The sequence below is a fragment of the Mustela putorius genome, unplaced genomic scaffold (assembly GCF_011764305.1).
Source record: "Mustela putorius furo isolate JIRA1106 unplaced genomic scaffold, ASM1176430v1.1 tig00001063_pilon_pilon_pilon, whole genome shotgun sequence".
NCBI classification, from domain to species: domain Eukaryota; kingdom Metazoa; phylum Chordata; class Mammalia; order Carnivora; family Mustelidae; genus Mustela; species Mustela putorius.
In genome coordinates this window covers 3,832,501-3,852,169 of record NW_025421556.1, presented here as the reverse complement: position 1 = coordinate 3,852,169, position 19,669 = coordinate 3,832,501, and the positions used below count along the sequence as shown (strand labels likewise).

At 39.7% G+C, this 19,669-nt stretch overlaps 1 protein-coding gene across 1 annotated transcript in view; it reads right to left on the bottom strand.

Moving 5' to 3' along the window:
* Positions 1–19,669, bottom strand: part of MAN2A1 (mannosidase alpha class 2A member 1) — a 168,157-nt gene that overhangs the window by 137,204 nt on the left and 11,284 nt on the right. Inside the window, 2 exon segments of the mRNA XM_045087157.1 lie at positions 2,988–3,132; positions 5,450–5,707. Coding sequence (XP_044943092.1) covers positions 2,988–3,132; positions 5,450–5,707 — 403 coding nt within the window.

The window sequence follows — 19,669 nt, the reverse complement described above, 5'->3', positions numbered from 1 at the left end:
CTTTCGCTTTAAAAGGTCTGTGTCTGGCCATTATTTATCCCTCAAGTGGTGAAGGGCCTGAGGGTAAGGGTCATTAACATCTTTTACTAAGACAAAAAGACTCAACTGTGGTTGCTAAGATACCAACAGACAGAGTCACCAATAGCAGTGAGGACCACTGACTAGACAGTCTCCCCAGGGAATAACACACAAACTACTGCTGGAATGCCAAGACACAAAATCTCAAAGGCACAGGCAATCCCTGCCCTTGAAGAGCTTCATATCATCTGCCGTTTGTATTTAAAATTCCAAAGAATATTTTAAATATATATATTTTTTTTAAGGAAGAGAAATAGGATAACAGGAAAAAGAGATGGAGGGAAGGAAACTAAAGAAAAATGTATGTCAAGGTCCAATGTTTCATCTTAGACTGCAGAGCCACATTCCCTGGTTCATTAGCTTATTTAACCAAGTAAGTCAGTACCATGTGATGCTTACTCTTCTGGGCGTTAGCGACGTGCTGGTTATAAGACAAAGTCTCAGCCCTCACTGAGCTTACACTCAAGTGAGGAGACAAAGCAGAAATGCTCTAAGTGTTGATGATCTTAGACTGTGTGCAAACAGGGCAAAGTGTATGAAGTTCAAGTAGCTTCAGAGGGGCACAGAGACAGGTCGAGAAGGCCTTGTCTATATTTAGCGATTATTATATGCCAAATGTGGTGCTAGGCAATGACGGGAGGCACACATATTCTCTGTCTTTCAAGTGTACTCGGGTGGGAGATCCAGGGAAACTAACGAGGAATTCCTTGGTGCCACTTACTGGTCCCGGAAGCTTGACGAGCTGGTGACGTCTTAGTCATGAATAATGACACTCACCTTCAAGGGTTATGGTGAGCATTCCATGTTCATAAAACATTTGGCACACTGCCTGGTAAACTACAAATTTTTATTACTATAGTTTAGTGTACGTGTTATAGAATTACAAAAAAATGAGACTGGTGGAAATTGAGGATGGCATAAAAAAGGGAGGAGATAATAAAAGTCTTTAGAAAATCTCAGAGGGAGGAGAAATGGGTTCACACGAGAACCTGCAAGACATACTGCCAAGTGTATTTATAAGAAACTGGACATAGTGGAATCCCATCACACACCTAATTAAGTGACAAGAACTAAACTGTGTATAGCCGGCAGAGAAGAAAGGAGAGAACAGTTTAAATACTAGAGGGGCTCTTCCATTATTACACTCAATAAGGGGTATTTCAGAGTGAATGAGATTTACAGAGAAAATCATCTGTAGTTCTACAGGCAAACTCAGATCCCATGTGTACTGTGTGAGCACCTCACCTCACTGTAAGTCTAGATATAAACAAAGATCTATTTTTTAGTACACATACCCTAAATGCAGATATACTCTTCAATCTGGCATACAAGTAAATAGCAAAAGGAATTTTAACCACATGTGATCACCATTTGTATGTACTTGATAACTAATTATCACTTGAAGATACTATTCTACCCATATGATCTACATTTGACAGATAATCACGCCCAAAGGACTTGGGGCCAGTATACAGCAAAGCCAGGATGCCTGCCTCATTCTGCCTGGTTCTAGATCCCTGCAGTCTTTCCATGATGCCCAGCCATTGGAGTTTGGATTTGAAGGGAATGGCTAACACTAAGGAAGAATATGACACAAAACATTTAAGAGGAATGGTTAATAAGACTGATAGGCATTTCTAAGAAAAGATAAAGATATTAAGTCCAAGGACAGAGAAACCGAAGTCAGAAGTATGACATGTGCTCACTACAAATTCCAGAAAAATACTGATTGCACATATTTTATACCTCCGTGCATGCTATATATTGAAGTTTTATGGAAATTCAAACATTTCAGCATCCAAACTGTCTCCAAGTACCCTTCACATTCAAAAGCAGCACACATGTGTATGCACAAACATACACATACAACTTTACCAAATCATGGGTCCAGACCTAAAGTAACAAGTTCTACTGTCTTAGAAACAAAAAGGAACATATGCCAATAAACCAATGTGAAGGGATATAAGTCAGGGATAAATGAATGTTGGGAGTAAAGAAAAAGCCTTCAAAGTACTAGATGAATAATGGTGAGTAGATGATACTAGATGAGTAATGATGAAATGGAGAAATTGAGAAAAATAACAGAAGCGTTCAGTCAGTCCTCAAAGGAAGTCTTTCGAAGTATATGCCCCCAAAAGTCCGGCAACCAAATTCATGACGTATTTACTTGGTGCCAGTGTACTCGCTCTAACAGATCTTTACACTGAATCATGTTTCCCATTGTAATTTTAGCGATTTTCCCTTACGTTGGTGGAAAAAGTCTCCAGCCCCAATAAATAACAAAAGCTGTCATATGAAATAATAACAAAAATGATAATGACAGCAGTTCCTGGAGCCATGCGTCATGCTTCTACATCTCATCCAATGAAGTAGGTACTTTATCCTGATTCTACTGGGGAAAAAATACTTATACTTTCATATTCAGTAACTTGCCTAAAGTTGTCTCACACCAGGGGCTTGGGACTCCACACTCAGGTCCACCTGACCAAGACTCTTAACCACTTCACACTGTTTTTCCATTTTAAAGATTCTAACATTCCCACGAGAATTCTGCATTTTTTAGTGCAGAGTTTATGAACATGAAGTAATTCTCCCATGCAGTATTTTATAAGACGTAACTATAATGAACATCAGCACTTTAAGTGAGTGCAACTTTTCATTACCAGAACAAATATCTTCTTGTGCTTATTACCATTTTACACTGTACAAGTACTATCCAGGAATGGCACAAAAATTGATAAAAATAAAAACTCAAAATACGATGACATATAAAAGAAATCTGTTACTGTAATAAGTCAACGAATAATGTCTCAAACATTTGAGAAACTGGATCTACCAGATTCTCATTAAAATACTCTGTGTGTACAGCGGCTTAATAACCTGTAGTTTTTTTGAAGTGCAAATTTTACCTGGGTCATTATGGGAATGAGGCACCACAAAGACTTGAAGGGGCTTAGAGTCCCATTCATTAAATAAATAGCTAATGTCAAATCCTTGTTTCCAAACTCCACCATCTGGATTGTCAAAAGGAATTAGACTGTAAACATCCAACATCTAAAAATACAAAAGACAAAATAAAGGGGGAAAAAAGAGTAAGTTTAACCATGCATTACCATTTTTAATTTGAACTTAATGTTGGAAAATATTTGCTCAGAGCTCTTCAGTGTTGACCCTGTATGTATTTTACCAGATAAAGTTATTTCTACGTACATTAACTGAAGAGTTTAAGGCAGAAAACATTTAATTACCATTCAAATTCTTAAAATGTTACTGTTACTTAACTATTCTGATAAATAAGCCCCTCCCCCATCTGCTTCTTATGAAAAATAAGTTCATTCAATTACTTCTTGCCCTGCTTGACTTCTAATACAATCTAATAGAAATTGATAGGAACTAAACAGCAAAGAAAAAAAAAATCTCTTTTTTTATTTTAGCAAAGAAAAAATTTCTCATGAAATGCAATTATGACCAAATATTTAAGGATTTTCACACACAATATCGATAATTTTTTTTTTTATTTCGAGTTGTCTTTTTTTACAATTAATCACATATATTTTAAAATCTGTATCTGAATGGAAATGCATCTACAGCTATTCCTTCTCTTAGCAAATATTATTTACTATCTTCATTCTAAAAATAAAACTACAACTGAGTCAATGAGGCATAATCATGTGAAAATGGAAATTGTTAAATGTTCAAATGTTGCCTACATTTCCAATGTAATAGTCCTAGGTAATAACCTCTTTGGATACAAAGGAAAAAATACTGAAGGAAAAAAAAGAAACCTAAAAACTTATATTTTTCATCCCCTCTATAATATTAAATGGGACAAAGAACGCAAATGTCTTTGATAACATTTAAATTATGTAAAATTATTATATATTATAAAATATTTAAGCAGGCCACAAAAAAATTTAAAGATACCAAGCCATTATGTAAGAAATGAATACAAAGAATTTTAAGGCAACAACATCTCACTTCACAATGTATGAATTTATTTAATAAATAAAATAAAATGCTCCCAAGGAACAGTCGATAACTCTTTGGGAACCAGCTGGAAAGGAGGATGTGTTAGCAGTCTCTGTTATTCCTTCTTTTCCTAGCCCTGCAGCTTGCCCTGTCCCACACTGCCTCGCTCTGCCCACATTCTGGGGTTGTTCAGCAGCACAGTTGTTTCTGTCCAGCCCAGATTTAACAGCCCCCTCCTTTTTTGTTGTTTTCCTTTAAAAGGTACTAATTTAAAATCTATACAAGGCCAAGACTCACAAAAACAGACATAACCTTCACAACACAGAATCCTGATAGTGTGTGAACCTGGTCACACACTAGTTGATAAGATTATAAGCGTGAGGCCTGGCCAACTCTGTCCCAGCTGTTGGCCTGTGAGTCATGACTTCAAGATCCTCACGTTCTCTGTCCCCAGAAGTTAGTGGAAACATCTACTCTGAAGGGAGGCCAGAGCCAACCCATGTTGTCCAACTGTAACATATTTGCTCCTTATGGACCTGTCACCCAATTCCAGCTGCAGGTCTAAGGTACAAGTTAAACACAGCTCTGTGCTAACTAGCAGAACAGAGCACATTTGACCTTAAATTTAAGAAAAGCAGAAGTCCTTTTTTATCCTAGATTATAACTCCTCTACTGTCTAGAAAGGTGCTATCCAAGAGAAACAGAATTCAAGCCAAAATCCTTAATTTTAAATTTCCTAGTAAAATGAAATAAGTGAAATTATTTTAAGACAAACTTACTTAAACCAATATATTTATAATATTATCTCCACATATATATAAAATGAAACAAAGAATCTTGCATTTGTTTTCACAGTAAGTCTTTAACATTAGAGCACATCTCAATTCAAACTAGCCACATTTCAAGTGCTCAGCAGCCACATGTGGATAATAACTTTCACACTGAACAGCACAGCTCTAGAATATTTCCCTTCCCTCTCTCACAAAGAGATATTCACCAGAAGGTATCTAACCCTACACTGTGTGAAACCTATAATGTGTAAGATATATAGTAAGAATAGAGCTTTTCCTATATTCTTTATAGGAAGATAAGAGAATCTCTTTAGACAAATTTAAACCTCTAAAGGTCTTCATCTACTAGATCACATAAGACCTAAGAAGCATACAAAAAGGTCATAATCATAAAGCATAAAATAATAAAAAAAACTGGGGGAAGCACAGAATTATAGAATTTTATCACTAAAAAGAAGTTTAATGATCATGTGATTAATCAATTTACTTTACAAAAACAGAAACTGGAATCCAGAGAGTTTAAGTAACTTACTAAGTTAAAACAGACACCAGATCAAAAAAGAAATAAAAGCAAGAAAAACCCAATGATAATTAACAAATGCATACATTACCTGCACATCTGAATTCTGACTTCCACTCTGCAAAGAGAATGAACAGTCTTCGGGGTCCACTACAAGGGACAATTGTTTTGATGGCAGAAGAGGTGAGCCAGCACCTTGGCTGAAATTGCCTTGTGAACTTTTTGGACCATCCTCCACAGACTCACTCAAATTGATGACCGAGTCTCTAATATTTGAGATGATCTCATTATTCTCAGCTAGCAAACGTTCCAAATGGTCTATTTTTTCTTGCAACATTGAGAGCTGGCCCTACAATAAAAAAGAAAAAGGCAGCTATATGAAACTCTAATATAGCTCTGCTGAGGCACACACATTTTTTTTTTTTAAATTATGTGCCTGCCCAAGAGGGCAGCCACTCACCCTTTACTTTCCACTTTTGTAAGTGGGATCACAAAAAGCATGAACAGCTGGCTGTGTTGAAACACCAATTTACAGCAGAAAATCTCCATGGCTGCAATCTTTGTTTAATCGTGTTTTAAAATGTGCAACAGAGAGACCAAAAATATTTGGTGATTTCTTTCCTATTGCCCCAAACCCAGTCCTAAAAGACTGTTGAGTTCTCTATAATAGCTAAGTACAACATATTATGTTCAGGTATGAAATTTTAAATTTCAGCTAACTGATTCTGTTACTTGAAAGGGTCAAAAAGTATGAACCCGAAAAAATCATTCCATTGTAGTAACCCTAGCGGACAGTCCTAAATAAGAAATACCATCTACAGGAAGATCAATTAATCAACTCAAATTAGCCACATGCATGAAAAGTAACCACGTTAGAGGTCATGTAGACTGCTTTTCCCACATTGTGTGACTTAAGGTTTTTTATTGTTTTTATTTTTCTTTTTTAAAGATTTTATTTATTTGAGGGGCACCTGGGTAGCTCAGTGGGTTAAAGCCTCTGCCTTCGGCTCAGGTCATGATCCCAGGGTCCAGGGATCCAGCCCCGCATCAGGCTCTCTGCTCAGCAGGGAGCCTGCTTCCTCCTCCCTCTCTGCCTGCCTCTCTGCCTACTTGTGATCTCTGTCTGTCAAATAAATAAATAAAATCTTTAAAAAAATATATTTTATTTATTTGAGAGAAAAAAATGAGAGACAAAGCACAAGTGGAGGAGGAGGGGCAGAGGGAGAAGCAGGCTCCCCACTGAGCAGGGGCCCTGATGTGGGTCTTGATCCCAGGACCCCGGGATCACAACGTGGGCTGAAGGCAGACACTTAGCCAAATGAGTCACCCAGCACCCTGAATTTAAGGTTTTTTCATTGATCCTCACATTTCATTAAGAGGTTTGTCATCTTTATAACATAAACCTTGTTGTAGAGAATAATATTTTAGCTTATGAGAGCAAGGACAATCTTTGTCTTCTTCACGCCTATATCTTGGGCCTTAAATATATGGTAGATACTTAAAATATTTGTCCCATGGCCTTTATATTTCTGGAACTCCACAATAAATCTTTAGTGAATACCCCACTGTACCAGGCATAATGCTACATGCTGGGAAGACAGATATACTTAAGATATGGGTCTGTACCTGAACAAAGAAAGTGACACTGTCCCCAGAAACAGCCTACCCAAAAAGTCCACACTGGGGTTTAATAAAATAACAACACACACAGTGAGCAAATAACTCTGGACACCCTAAAAATAAAAGATCTATCACCAGTAAAGAACAGGAAGTCAGAACAAAGGAAGAAGGAAATAACAGGAGGACAGTAAGAAAGAGGAAGGGAAAAGAGAAAACATTTAAATGTCCAAAGGTAAAGAACTGGTCAAATGGTACATCTATATCATGGAAATGCTTTCAGTCACAAAAATTTAGAAATATAAATTCCTTAAAAACAGAAATATATGGGAAGGTATATCAGGAGGTACAATGGAGAAAATGCTTAAAAAGCATGCACAAAATAATTATAATTTGATACCATCCTTTTGAAAAAAATATGAAAGACCATAATCAAGATGGTAAAAACTGGTTACGGGTATTTATATTCTTCTTTAGCCTGTTATGAACAGCTGCTAACTTTGTGATAGGGAAGCCAGGAGAAAAAATGATTCTACTTCCGGGTTAGAGGCCAGTTCAGCAAGGGGAGGGGACAAGTCAACAGACTGGTGTCTACCAAAGGAAGGCCACTGGAGCAAACTGTGTGAAAATGATAGAAGTCTGAAGGGACTAGAGAAAATATTTTGGAATGAGAAAAGAAATATCCAAAATTAGAAGCAAGTCAACAGCACATTATCTTTGTGGGGAGGAGGGAGGTGGAAGAAAAGATGACCATGGGGACAAATATCCAAATCCTGAAACAAGAAACATTAAGATAGCCTTCACATGCCTAAAAGATGCTCCCCTACCCTACTTAGAGACATGTGACAGAAATAGCTCTATATGTCAAAACTGTAGTCCTATAAGCCAACTGTCTCCTCTGGGATAGCGTGCTATGTCTCCAAGAGGTAGAACTCTGAAGCCTGTTCATCAGTCTATTATATTGAAGCCGGAAGTGCAAGGTTTTAACACAGAACTCATCCTGTAAGATAAGCCCCATTTCCTCTAGTGAAAAGCAAGAGGGAGAAAATGTATCAGTTCATGACTAAAAATGGCAAAGCAAAGGAAACAGGATGGATCAGTGCAACACCAGTTCAGGGCTCAAAGAGAAGCTGGGTGAACCATGGAGACTTCAGGTCAGCAAAGCTAGTGAGCACTATCATAGTACAAACCCTTCTTTATCAGCAGACGTCGATGCTGGTTGAGCAATTCTCAGCAGAAAGGCCAAAGGCAGTCCCCTTGGCATAACCCAAAGCTCACCCAAAGAAGCTCAAAATACGTGAGAGTCCATAGAGATTTTCCTAACTAATCCATACAGATTTTCCTAAACAGACGTGCTATCAAAGACCATCTGAAATAAGGGGAAAAACTTTTCTTCGCTTATTTTCAAAACACGGAGACTACAGCTTTTTGAAACCTGATGTGTTCTGTTGAATATTTCCAATCCTGAAGATACAAGCGATGTTTGCAATTTCTACCACAGCAGGTAACAACAGTAAATCAAGTTCCTCTGATTCCAAGCAGAATTAGAACATGATGACTTGTCCTGCCTCTAGTAAAGCTACCCTCCTCCGCACAATAAAACTTAGTCTAAAATATCAGCACCCTAGAGCTTTTAAATACTACATATCTCATCCTCCAATAAACTAGCAGTGTATAAATTAATATAGGGGTGCCTGCACTTCTCCAGACCTTTCTGTACTTTCAGGAAATGATAATTTTGGAGCCATGCATACAGCAAAGCCGCCTACAGGTAGTTCAATAAGCACACACTGAGAAAGAAGAGGGCTCCATCTGGGAATATTCTTACAATGGCCCTAGCCCCATAACCCATGGAGGAGAGTATTACTCAAAATAAACATTACAGGAGATAGAGGTTTCGTGAAAAATAACCCTGCAGGCACCAAAGACAAATTTTTATCTCATTGTAGCTTTAAAGATACAATTAATGATCAGTACCTGGAATTCTGTACCAAATTAGTAAGACCGTGGAGAAAATTGTGGCCTGGGGATATGTCAGCAGAATAATCTAATGAAAATCATTTTTTATAAACTATATTATGTGGTGCCACAAAGTCTCCCCCCAAATGGCTGAAATTCTTGAAACACATGCACCTCATAAACAAATTTTGTATATACAACAGAGAAGAGTAGTATGGCCTTAAAAGGATGTGCTTGTAGTCTGCATTAAAGGAACAGAAATCATAGATAATGTTTCAATTACACTGACAAGTCAAGGAATACTGATAGTAATACTGAAAAAGAAAATTTACTGTAGGGTAAGAAAATCACTTGTGAGAAAACCGTTTTACTCTTTGATTTGCTAATCAGTTCTATAGGGAGGCCATGATGTTGCACTGCTGAGGAGTGGAGAAGAAGGTCATGATATTTGATTTACTTCGCTTTTGATGAAAGAGAAAAATTGAGCAAAAAAAATCACTAATCCGAAAGACTGTTAAGAGAGAAAATTTAGAGCCTCGTACAAGGCAAAACAGGATCAGTACCCACTCAGTCCTATGAGCAAAATCAATCAATGTACACCTACAGCTAAATCTGAAAGCTTATTACATAATTATTTGCCCCAGGTAAGCACTAGCTGCCGGAATTGGCATCACCGTGATCACTCAAGCTTGGCCGAATCTGCACATCAGCATCTTCCTTCCTGTTACAGTGGAAAAAAAAATGTGTGCCTTCCCCTTCCCCACTTCAAAGGCCAACACTTGACTGGTGAGCTCCAAACCCAACTCTCTCAATAGCTCAAAGGCTGGTATTCTTTTGGTTAAAACTCTCTCAACACTGCTTCATCAAACTCCCTTTTTAAAAATGTAACTCATTCTCAATTGTGGAACATGTAACCTCAGGTCAAGCAATATGAAATCTGCCATTCTCTTAAGCCAAACATAGTAAAATTTACCAAGTTCCTATGGTTCAACTTAACATGATATCCTATCCAAAACACCAAATCAAACTCCAGTGTTTTCCTTAGCCCCACGATTCCCTTCCTGGGGCCCAACACCTTCACAGACATTCATAGAGTATGAAGAGTCTATACTAATCACCCCTCCCCTTCCTTCTAAACTCCTATTCCCTCAACTGCCCAGTCCAATCAGCATCTGCCCACTGCTCTACCAAAACTGCCCCCGCAAAGTCCCCAAAGGCTTCCATGTTGTCAGCCATGATAAGCATACACTCCCCTCCCCTTACTCATCATCTCAAGGAGCATCAGCACACTAGACCATTTCTTCCTCCTGGCAACATTTTCTTCACTAACTCGCAGACCAGCATGCTCTTGGGGTTCCTCCTGCCTCCTGTTTATCAGTCTCCTTCTCCCCCTAGCATCTAAATGACAGAGTGCCTGCCTCAAGGTTAACACCTGAGCTCTCTGCCTTCTCTATACGTCTTAAGTTATCTCATCAACTCCATGATTTTAATTCCATTTTTTTGTACTGGTGTCTCATCTCTATTTCTATCTCCAGCTGAAGCCTCTTCTCTGAAAAACAAACCCATCGAGCCAAACAACTATTCCACTCCTCGACTTGGGTTTCAAACTTATGTCCAAAAGATACGCTCCCCAAAAATGCCTTCTACAATCCTCAAATTTTCAGAGAGTAGCATTAATCCCCATCTAGTCGGTCACTAAAAATCTTGGTGGAATAACGGATTCTTCCTCCTTCCTCACCCTGTTCATACATCTAACTTATCTGCAAGCTCTTTCCTTTCCTTACTACTTCTAAAATACTTGTGGAATCATTCTCTATCTCTCCCTCTCAGCTACAACCACACTAATCCAAGCCTCCAGCAACTTCTCCTGCCTAGTACACAGCAGCCTCTTAACTAATTCCCCAGTGCTAGGCTTATATCCTTCAACCATGCCCTGAGCAGCTGTGTTTCCCTTCTAACAATCCAGTGGTAGTTTCTAACTGCACTTCTACTACAATCAGTAAACACCTGCATCTATCTATCCTTCCCCCAATGTAGCTTCACCCTGATCTCAGCTCAGTTGTCAGCCAGGTCCTCCTCAACCCATCTCAGGACCTCCATACACATTCTCCCTTTATACAGTCCTTCAAATCTCACCTGAAATGTTCCCTCAGCACAGGCTTCCCCAGCCGTCCTATTTAAAATAGGCCTTCTTGTGTTTTTCCCTATTTCCTGCTTCTTCCCCAGCCTTATTACATTTTTTACCTATTTATTCATATATTGTTCCCCCATTTTCATCACTAAGTAAATCTCTAAATTGAAAACAGTCACCACAGCTGTTTTATTCACCACTGTACCCTGATGCCTAGCACAATGCCTGATGCACAAAAGAATTACAAATATTTATAGCAGGGTAAAGAAAGAAAAAAAAAAGTAACATTTTTTCCTAAGACAAGGCAGTATTAAATGCCATTTTTTGGCACACAGCTTACACCAAAAATAATACGAATAAAAATAAAACAGTCTAACAATTTTTTTAAGAAAGAAAATTCACAAAAATCTTCACTGTGACCCAAAAAGTAGATAAGAATGAGAAAGAAAGTCCTAAATTGTAGGGTGATCTTCACTGACTGAGAGGGAAATGATATAGAAATTGAGCTATGTTTGGCCACAGATTGACAATCATGACCTTGTGAGTAGGATAGACTATGTGGCTCCTCTTTGAGGGCAGGCAAAGATTATGGACTCTACAGTCCAACCAAAAGTTTCAACATTCACTACTATCAGTGATCATAGCTCACTGGGCTCTAATTTCAACTAATATGGGGGATGAAGAGTGTTTGGTAAAAGAACCAAAAGAAAGAATTCTTCCTACCACAGTAGTGGTAAAAGATCTTCACTCAATGAAATCAAGTTTCTAGTTAAGAGAATGATAGAGAAAATATTATTTATAATATAATCACCAATAGTGGGATCCGAAAGAAACAAAATTTTCCTGCAATACATATGTGTGTGTATGTATGTCTGAAACTCCAGCTCCATACCACCTGTCATTCATGCTTTCTTTTCCCGCTTGTCAGATTTTGTAAGATTCAGTAAATCATTCCGTCACATCAATATCTTTTTGGACATGGATTCTGTCCTAAAATGTGCCCACAGTGTACCGATGTAAATGGGTAAAAGGCTCTAAGAGTAACCATCAGAAGCATCTGAAAGGCTGCTCAAAACTACAGATCCCAGGGACCCCCTAGGTGGCCCATTAGGTTAAGCATGAGATTCTTGGTTTCGGCTCAGGCCATTATCCCAGGGTTGTGAGACGGGGCTGGGCCGCAGTAGAGCTCCATGCTTAGCAGGGGTGTCTGCTTGAAGATTCTTTCCCTCTGCCCCTTTCCCTGCATGTGTGCATGTGCGCGCTCTCTCTCTCTCCAATAAATAAATCTTAAAAAAGAATTACAAATCCCGGGGATCCACCCCGGATCCTTTGGGAAGGGTCCCAGAAACTGCAATGTTTATGCTCCACAGGTGACTCTGGTGATCAGCCAGGTTTGGGACCTACACCTCCAACCTCATGCATGTCAGCGAAATACTTTAGATAAGCCATTTGGCAAATCACCCTAAACTACCCTAGAGGGTGACATAAATCACAAACCTGCACCCTTTGGTAATCTGCTTAACTGGATATTAATTCTCCTAATTACCCTTGTACCAGATTCCTCTATTTCACGCTTTAGGATATTATACCTCACCACATTTTTATTTTTAGTAACTGCAAATAATGATTATCTTTAGTTTTAATAACTCCTTTTACCAGAAAAAGATAAAGGCAGTTTAGCTGAACGGTTAAGCACAACAGCTCTGGGTCAGACGATGTGGGTTCTAATCTTCAGTTTGGCACTTAGTAACACTGTGACCTTGGGGAAGTAACTTAACTTTCCTGGACCTCAGTTTCCTTTATAAGCAAAATGCGGTGCTAACACGTATTGCTTGGAATGGCTGCAAAGAACTTAGCACAGAGCCTGCTACCAAATAGGTATTCAAGAAGACATTACTTCTGCTGTTGTTGGAACAAAACTATGGCTTTCTAAAATCACTTTGTTTTGGGTTTTTTTTTTTTTTAAGATTTTATTTACCTATTTGAGAGAGAGAGAGAACAGAAGCAGGGGGAAGGGCAGAGGAAGATGGAGAAGCAGACTCCCCACTGAGCAGGGAGCCTGATGTGGGGTTCTATCCCAGGACCCCAGGATCATGACCTGGGCTGAAGGCAGACACTTAACCCACTGAGCCACCCCAGAGCCCCTAAAATCACTTTGAATGGTACAACTTTTCAGGGCACAACAACTGATAAGAACAGACTCTAAAGTTAAGCCAAGAGTAATGTCATCAAAATGACAGCATGGGAGACCCCAGCCTCCATCCTCCCACAAAAATCAACAATGAAACAGCTATCTATGAACAAAAACAGCTGTGGAGCAGCTCTGGAGTCTACTTATAAAACTTTAAAACAGAGTGGAACAAAAAATCTGAAAATAACCACACAGGGGAAAAAAAAAAAAAAAGACTGCTTCATTTTGCCTGCATCATCCTATCCCCCAGGGCAGCAATGCTCAAGGTCAAGAGGGAGCTCCCCCCAGAAAGAGTCCCTCTTGCTAAGAAAGAAGAGCAGGGTCAAACAGGTCCCCCAGCCACTGGGAGCACCAACCACCCAAAGAGACACAGAGAGACAACTAGGAACAAGGAAGAAAAGCAGGGGCTACCTATAGTAGCCACATAGCATGAACAAGAATGGTTCATAGTGACCTGCTCTATAGACAAACCCAGCTTTCACCACCGAAGGAACCAAAAGCCAGCACAGCTGCCATGGAATCCCTGCAGATTTTACCAGTTTTCACAACCCTTGTATTGACATTTGCTTGCCACCCACCTGTCGCCCTCCTGCTCTCTCCCCACCAAGCCCCTCTGGAACCTAGGAACCATACCAGCAGCCAGCTAGGGCCTCTGTGGCTGCTAAAGTGTAAGACTCCAGCCCAGACCCACATGGCTGATCCCCACTGCCATGGAGTTAGCCCCTCCAGCTATGCACATACATGCTGCCAATCTGACACTTGTCACCAGCCTCCACTGCCTGCACACATTCAGGAGGAGACTGCAACAATAGGAGAGCAAGCTGATAGCCAGAGCCTCCACAGCTACTTGTGAACATGGATGAGGTCCTGTCTTCGGTCACTAGTCTGCACCATCATCCTCTTCTGGCATCAGACACTCCAGCTGTGCACAGCCCATCCCTAGCTTGACCTCCATTGCCAGACTCCACTGCTGTGTGCCTGTGGTGAGACTGAGCAGTCATGGTAGTACCCATCAACCACCTGGGCCCCTGCAACTACCAGAGCACTCACTGTTGGCCCCAGCTTTACTGCCTGCTTCGGATCCCACCACTACATGCATGTGTGCAACAAGCCCCTGCCACTGCACAGGTCTCTACAGCTCAGCAGGTGCACACAACCAGCTTTGGCCACCACTGCTGTCTTCCCTAGTCCCTGTCACTAGGTCTGGAGGTGCCAGTGAGGACACAAGCAGCCCTTGCAGCCACGGCTGACACCCTGGAGCATTTGGCAAGGATCACGCAGTTGTTAAAGCTGTGGACCCCAGCAATCTGAGCCAAAGAGACATCATGCCACCTTAAAAGGGATGTTACCACATGTCCCTGAACTGGTGCCCTATACCACTAGAGCTGGAGTCACAGGTGCTAGATCTGGGGGCATTCTGGGTTCACTAGCATGCTCCAATGTCCCCTCTCCCACACAGCTAAAAGGCTTCTCTTGCCAAAGTCAGTCCATAAAGTCTGGAAGAGGTGACTTCTTCTTCAAAAGCATAAACACCTGTGCAAAGTTACAGGGATCACTAAAACTCAGGAAAACGTGACTACCAAAAGAATATAGTAAACCTTTCCAAAATGGAAATATAGCTATCTCCCAACAAATAATTTAAAATAATGTTCTTAAAGATGTTCAGAGTTACAAGAGAATATAGATAAAAATTTAATAATATCAGGAAAACAATATAAGAACAAAATGAGAAGTTCAACAAAGAGATGGAAAACATAAATAAGAACCAAACAAATTTTGGAGTTGAAGGAAACAGTGATTGAACTGATGTCAACAAAAAGCTTTAAGACTTGACCAAGCAGAAGAAAGAGTAAGTGAGCTCTAAGAAAGATCAATTGAAATTATCCAATCAAAGGAAGAAAAATGAAAAAGGAATGAAAAAGAGTGAAGAAAGCATACATCATCTGTGAGATACGAACAAAAGACTAATAAGCAATCTGCAAATTATTAGAATTCAAGGACAGAAAAGAAGAAGGAGGCAGAAAAGCTTAATTAAAGAAACAATGGCTGAGAACTTCCCCAATATGAAGAGATATGGATATTCAGGTTCATGGAACCAAGACATCACCATACCAAATCATCTTAAAGAGATCCTCTCCAAGACACATTATAATAAAAGTGTCAAAAGTCAAAGAGAATCTTAAAAGCTGTGAGAGGGGAAAAAAGGAACCTCCATTAGACTATTGGTAGATTTCTTAGCAGAAACTTTATAGGGCAGGAGATAGTGAGATGATACATTCAAAGTACTGAAAGAAGAGAAATGCCAACCAAAAATATACCATCTAACAAAGTTGACCTTTAGAAATGAAAAAGAGGTACAGATTCCCCCAAATAAAGGCTAAGGTGGAATTCATCACCACAGCACCTGCCTTACAAGGAATGCAAAAAATAGTTCAAGCTAAAATAAAACACACTAGTTAGTAACATGAAAGCCTATGAAAATATAAAACCTACTGGTAAAAGTTAAGCATACAGTCAAACCCAAAATAATACTTCAATATGGTGGAGTGTCAGCCATTTAATTGTACAATAAAGTGGTTAAAGGACAAGAGTATTAAAAATAACTACAGATACAATATTTGTTAATGGATACACAACAGAAAAAGATGAGCTGTGAAATCAAAAACATAAAAGGGAGGGTAAAATAATAAAAGGGTAAAGTTCTTGTATGTGATCAAAGTTGTTACCATAAAATATATATCTACAAAATGTCTATGTAAGTGTCATGGTAACCACAAAGCAGAAAACTATAGCAGATGCACACAAGATGAGGAGATAATAATCAAAGCATACCACTATGGAAAATCACCAAGTCACAAAGGAAGGCAGCAAGAGGAAGAAAGGAACATGGGAGCTACAAAAAAGACAATCAATAAAATGACATAAGTTCCTAACCTATCAATAATTACTTTAAATGTAAATGGACTGAATTCTCTACCCAAACGGCAGAGTGGCTGGATAGATTTAAAAAAAAAAAAAAAAAAAAATCAAACAAGACCTAACTGTATGCTGTCCATAACAGACTCACTTCAGGTTTAAGGACAACATAAATCCAAAGTGAAGGGATGGAAAGAGATAGTCTATGAAAGTATATGTATACACACACACTTGACAACTATTCAGCCATAAAAAAGAAAACTTTCATTTATGACAACATAGATGGACCTTGAGGATACACTAAGTGAAATAAGTCAGAAAAAGTCACATGCTGTATGATATCACTTACATGCGGAACCCAAAAGAGTTGAAGTCAAAGAAACACAGTAGAATGGTAGAGCGTGGAAGGGGAAACAGAGAGTTGTTGATGAAAGGGTATAAACTTACAGTTATTTAAAAAAACAAAAAAACAAAAACCCCTTTCAATCATAAGATGAGTCAGTTCTGGGAATCCACTGTACAGCATGATGATTATAGTCAATACTGTATTACATACTTAAAGTTGCTAAGAGAGTAAATCTTAAATGTTCTCATCATAACAAAGAAATGGTAATTATGTGACATGATGGAGGTATTAGCTAACACCATGGTAATAACCATTTTGTAATATATGATTGTATCAAATCAACACAAGGTACAACTTAAACGTAATACAGTGTTCTACATCAATTATATCTCAATAAAGCTGGAAAATAAAATAAGATAAAAAATGAAGCCAAGCCAATTATGAATTACAGCTCCACTACCCCAGTGAATCTCTGGGCAAACTATATAACTTTCCCGTGCCTGTTTCCTCATCTGTAAAATGAGGATAATGAGTAATACCTCACCCACACGGTGGTTATGAGTGTTCAATTAGTGAGCACATACAAATGAGTTTAAAGAGTGTCTGGTGTTATAGGCAGAAGGACAGCCATCCCAGTGATGTTCAGGTTCTAATCCCTGAAACCTGTGACTCTGTGACATTACGTGGCAAAAGGGACTTTGCTCATGTGGTTAACTTAAGGATTCTGAGATGGGGAGACTGTCCTAAAATACTGACAGGCCAATGTAATCATATAGGTCCTTATGGGGGAAAAATGGGAGATGGGAATCAGAAGCAGAGGAGATACAAAGAAGGAAGAGGAAGTCAGAGTGATGCCATGCTGGAGGAGGCTTGGAACCAAGGAATGTAGGTAGTTTCTAGAAGATGGAAAAGATGAGGCAACAGATTCTCCCCTAAAGTCTCTGGAAGAGAGGCAGCCATGCCAACATCTTGAGTTCAGTCCAGTAAGACCTATTTCAAACTTCAAATCCTCAAAACTGGAAGACATAGATTTTCCTGTTTTAAGCCACTCCGTGTGCTTTGCAACAGCAACAATAGGAAACTAACATAGCCAGTAAAGAGCTGACCCTATATAAATAAAGTTTCCCCTGGCTGGTCCTCTTAGAGGAAGTCTGTCCCAATTCCCATCAGAGAGTTGGAGAGCTGTGAGCCTCCGCAGCTGAGAGCCCCTGCAATGGAGCAATGAGAGGTGAGTGCATGTGACTCTACAGCCTATCTCCCGGGGGCATGTTTTGGTCTCGCGAGGCTCTACACCTATCTTTGACCAAAGGAGGTAGGGAAAGACTTAATAGTTAAAAATATTTTTCCAAGAAAGAAACATCAACATCTTCATCTTGGACCGTTTTAGGGTCAGTGAGCAAAAAGTGTTTTAAGGTTACTCTGGAGCTATGGTGGGGCAATATGGTGGGGCAATCGGGAGTCAATGCCGCGGTGGCTTGGATCTAGGCGGTGGAGGAAAGCAAAAGGCTGTGACAAGACAGATGAGCTAGGAAGGTACAGAGAAAGAAGAAAAATAACTGTTGTGTTTTTTTGTTTTTTGTTTGTTTCTTTGTTTTACTGAGGCAAGTGGGAAGAAGATGGGTGGTATTTTAGGGTAATCAGGAGCGAGCCCCAGGAAAGGAGCAGAGGGAGGGGCAAAGGTTCTGTTCTGGAACTATGAGACAGCTCAATGGCAGCGTGAGGTAGACACGAAGTCTCAGAGTCAGAAGAATCTATATTTGAGTGGTCAGTACAAATAGGAATTTAAAGCAGTGGTGACAAATGGGGATCACCTATAGAGAGTGCCCAGATCTGCCTTTAATAATTGCAAAAGGCTCACCAGGCAATTCTCACACATCCCCGGTTAAGAACCACAGTATTAAAGCTAAATATAAAAACAGTGATTTGGTAAAAGAGAGTCTGTTTTTCCAGCAGGGGTGTCACCGTTCCCGCAGTAGCTCCAAGTCAGTCAGCCGCTATTCAACTACAAAGAAGAATCCTGCTATTTATATTCAGTCAGATTGCAGGCACCTAACAGGAAGGCATTCTGGTTTCATAAAAAGTCAAAAAACCCCTCAATGACCGCCCCACCTCCTAAGATGTGCGGTACTGAGGCCAGAAAGGTGTGACCTGAGGCTGTGGCCACAGTCGTGTATGAAATACTACAGTTTTAACAAGCCACAAACCACAGTGACAAATGACCTTTTAATGGTGTTTTCCAGACCTGAAGCTTATCATGCCTGAATCTCTTCCAAGGTATTACTGCCTTTGTGCTTCCACTGGCCCATTCAAAGAAATAAATGTACTCACCATATGAGCACAAAGAGCACTTAATTATGTAACACCCTGCCAAAACACAGGAGCGGTGGGCTTTGCCTTGGCAAATCGTTACTCATCAATCTCACACCTGCCTACGTATGACGTTAGCAGAACCTATTCCGGCGCAGGTATATGAGAGTGCCAAGTGACAGTGAAGGGAAGAGCTGGGACTTCAGGCTCACCATGCCTTGCCCCAAGAGGGGACCCTCAGGACTCAGACATTGCCCCTGAATCACTGTGCCTCCCAGCCCTGACCTAGAGTAACAACAGGCCACTTCAGTTTCCCCCACCTTTGTGAACCCCATCCTCTTGCCACCCTCCCAAAATGTGGTCAGGACTCCAGTTGCTGGCACTGTGTCCAGGCTCCAGGATGCAGCTCCGTCTCCACCCAAGGGTTTCCAGATGTAAATGGAGGTTAGAACCATAAGGCCCCCACCCACACCACCTCCATGCAGTTGTAGAGAAACCACCTCCAGCCAAGGCCACATTTCAGATACCACACTACTGTGTATAAAGTAAGATGCCGCAAAACAGCTATCTTTTTTAAAACGATTATTGTAACAAGGGCTTGTAAGTACAACATGTTTCAATTATAACATATTTTCATACAGTGCAGCTTTATAACTTTCAAATACATTTAATAACTGCAATTAAGTGGTGCTAAGCAAATTAGGTGTTGACTAATACAATTCTTTAATTCAGCACTTCCCAAACTGTTCTGTGGAACATTTCCTTTCTTTACATTTTTTTTTTTTGGCAATTATTTTTTTGAAAACCACACTAATTTTACTTCTACAACATATTTTTAATATAC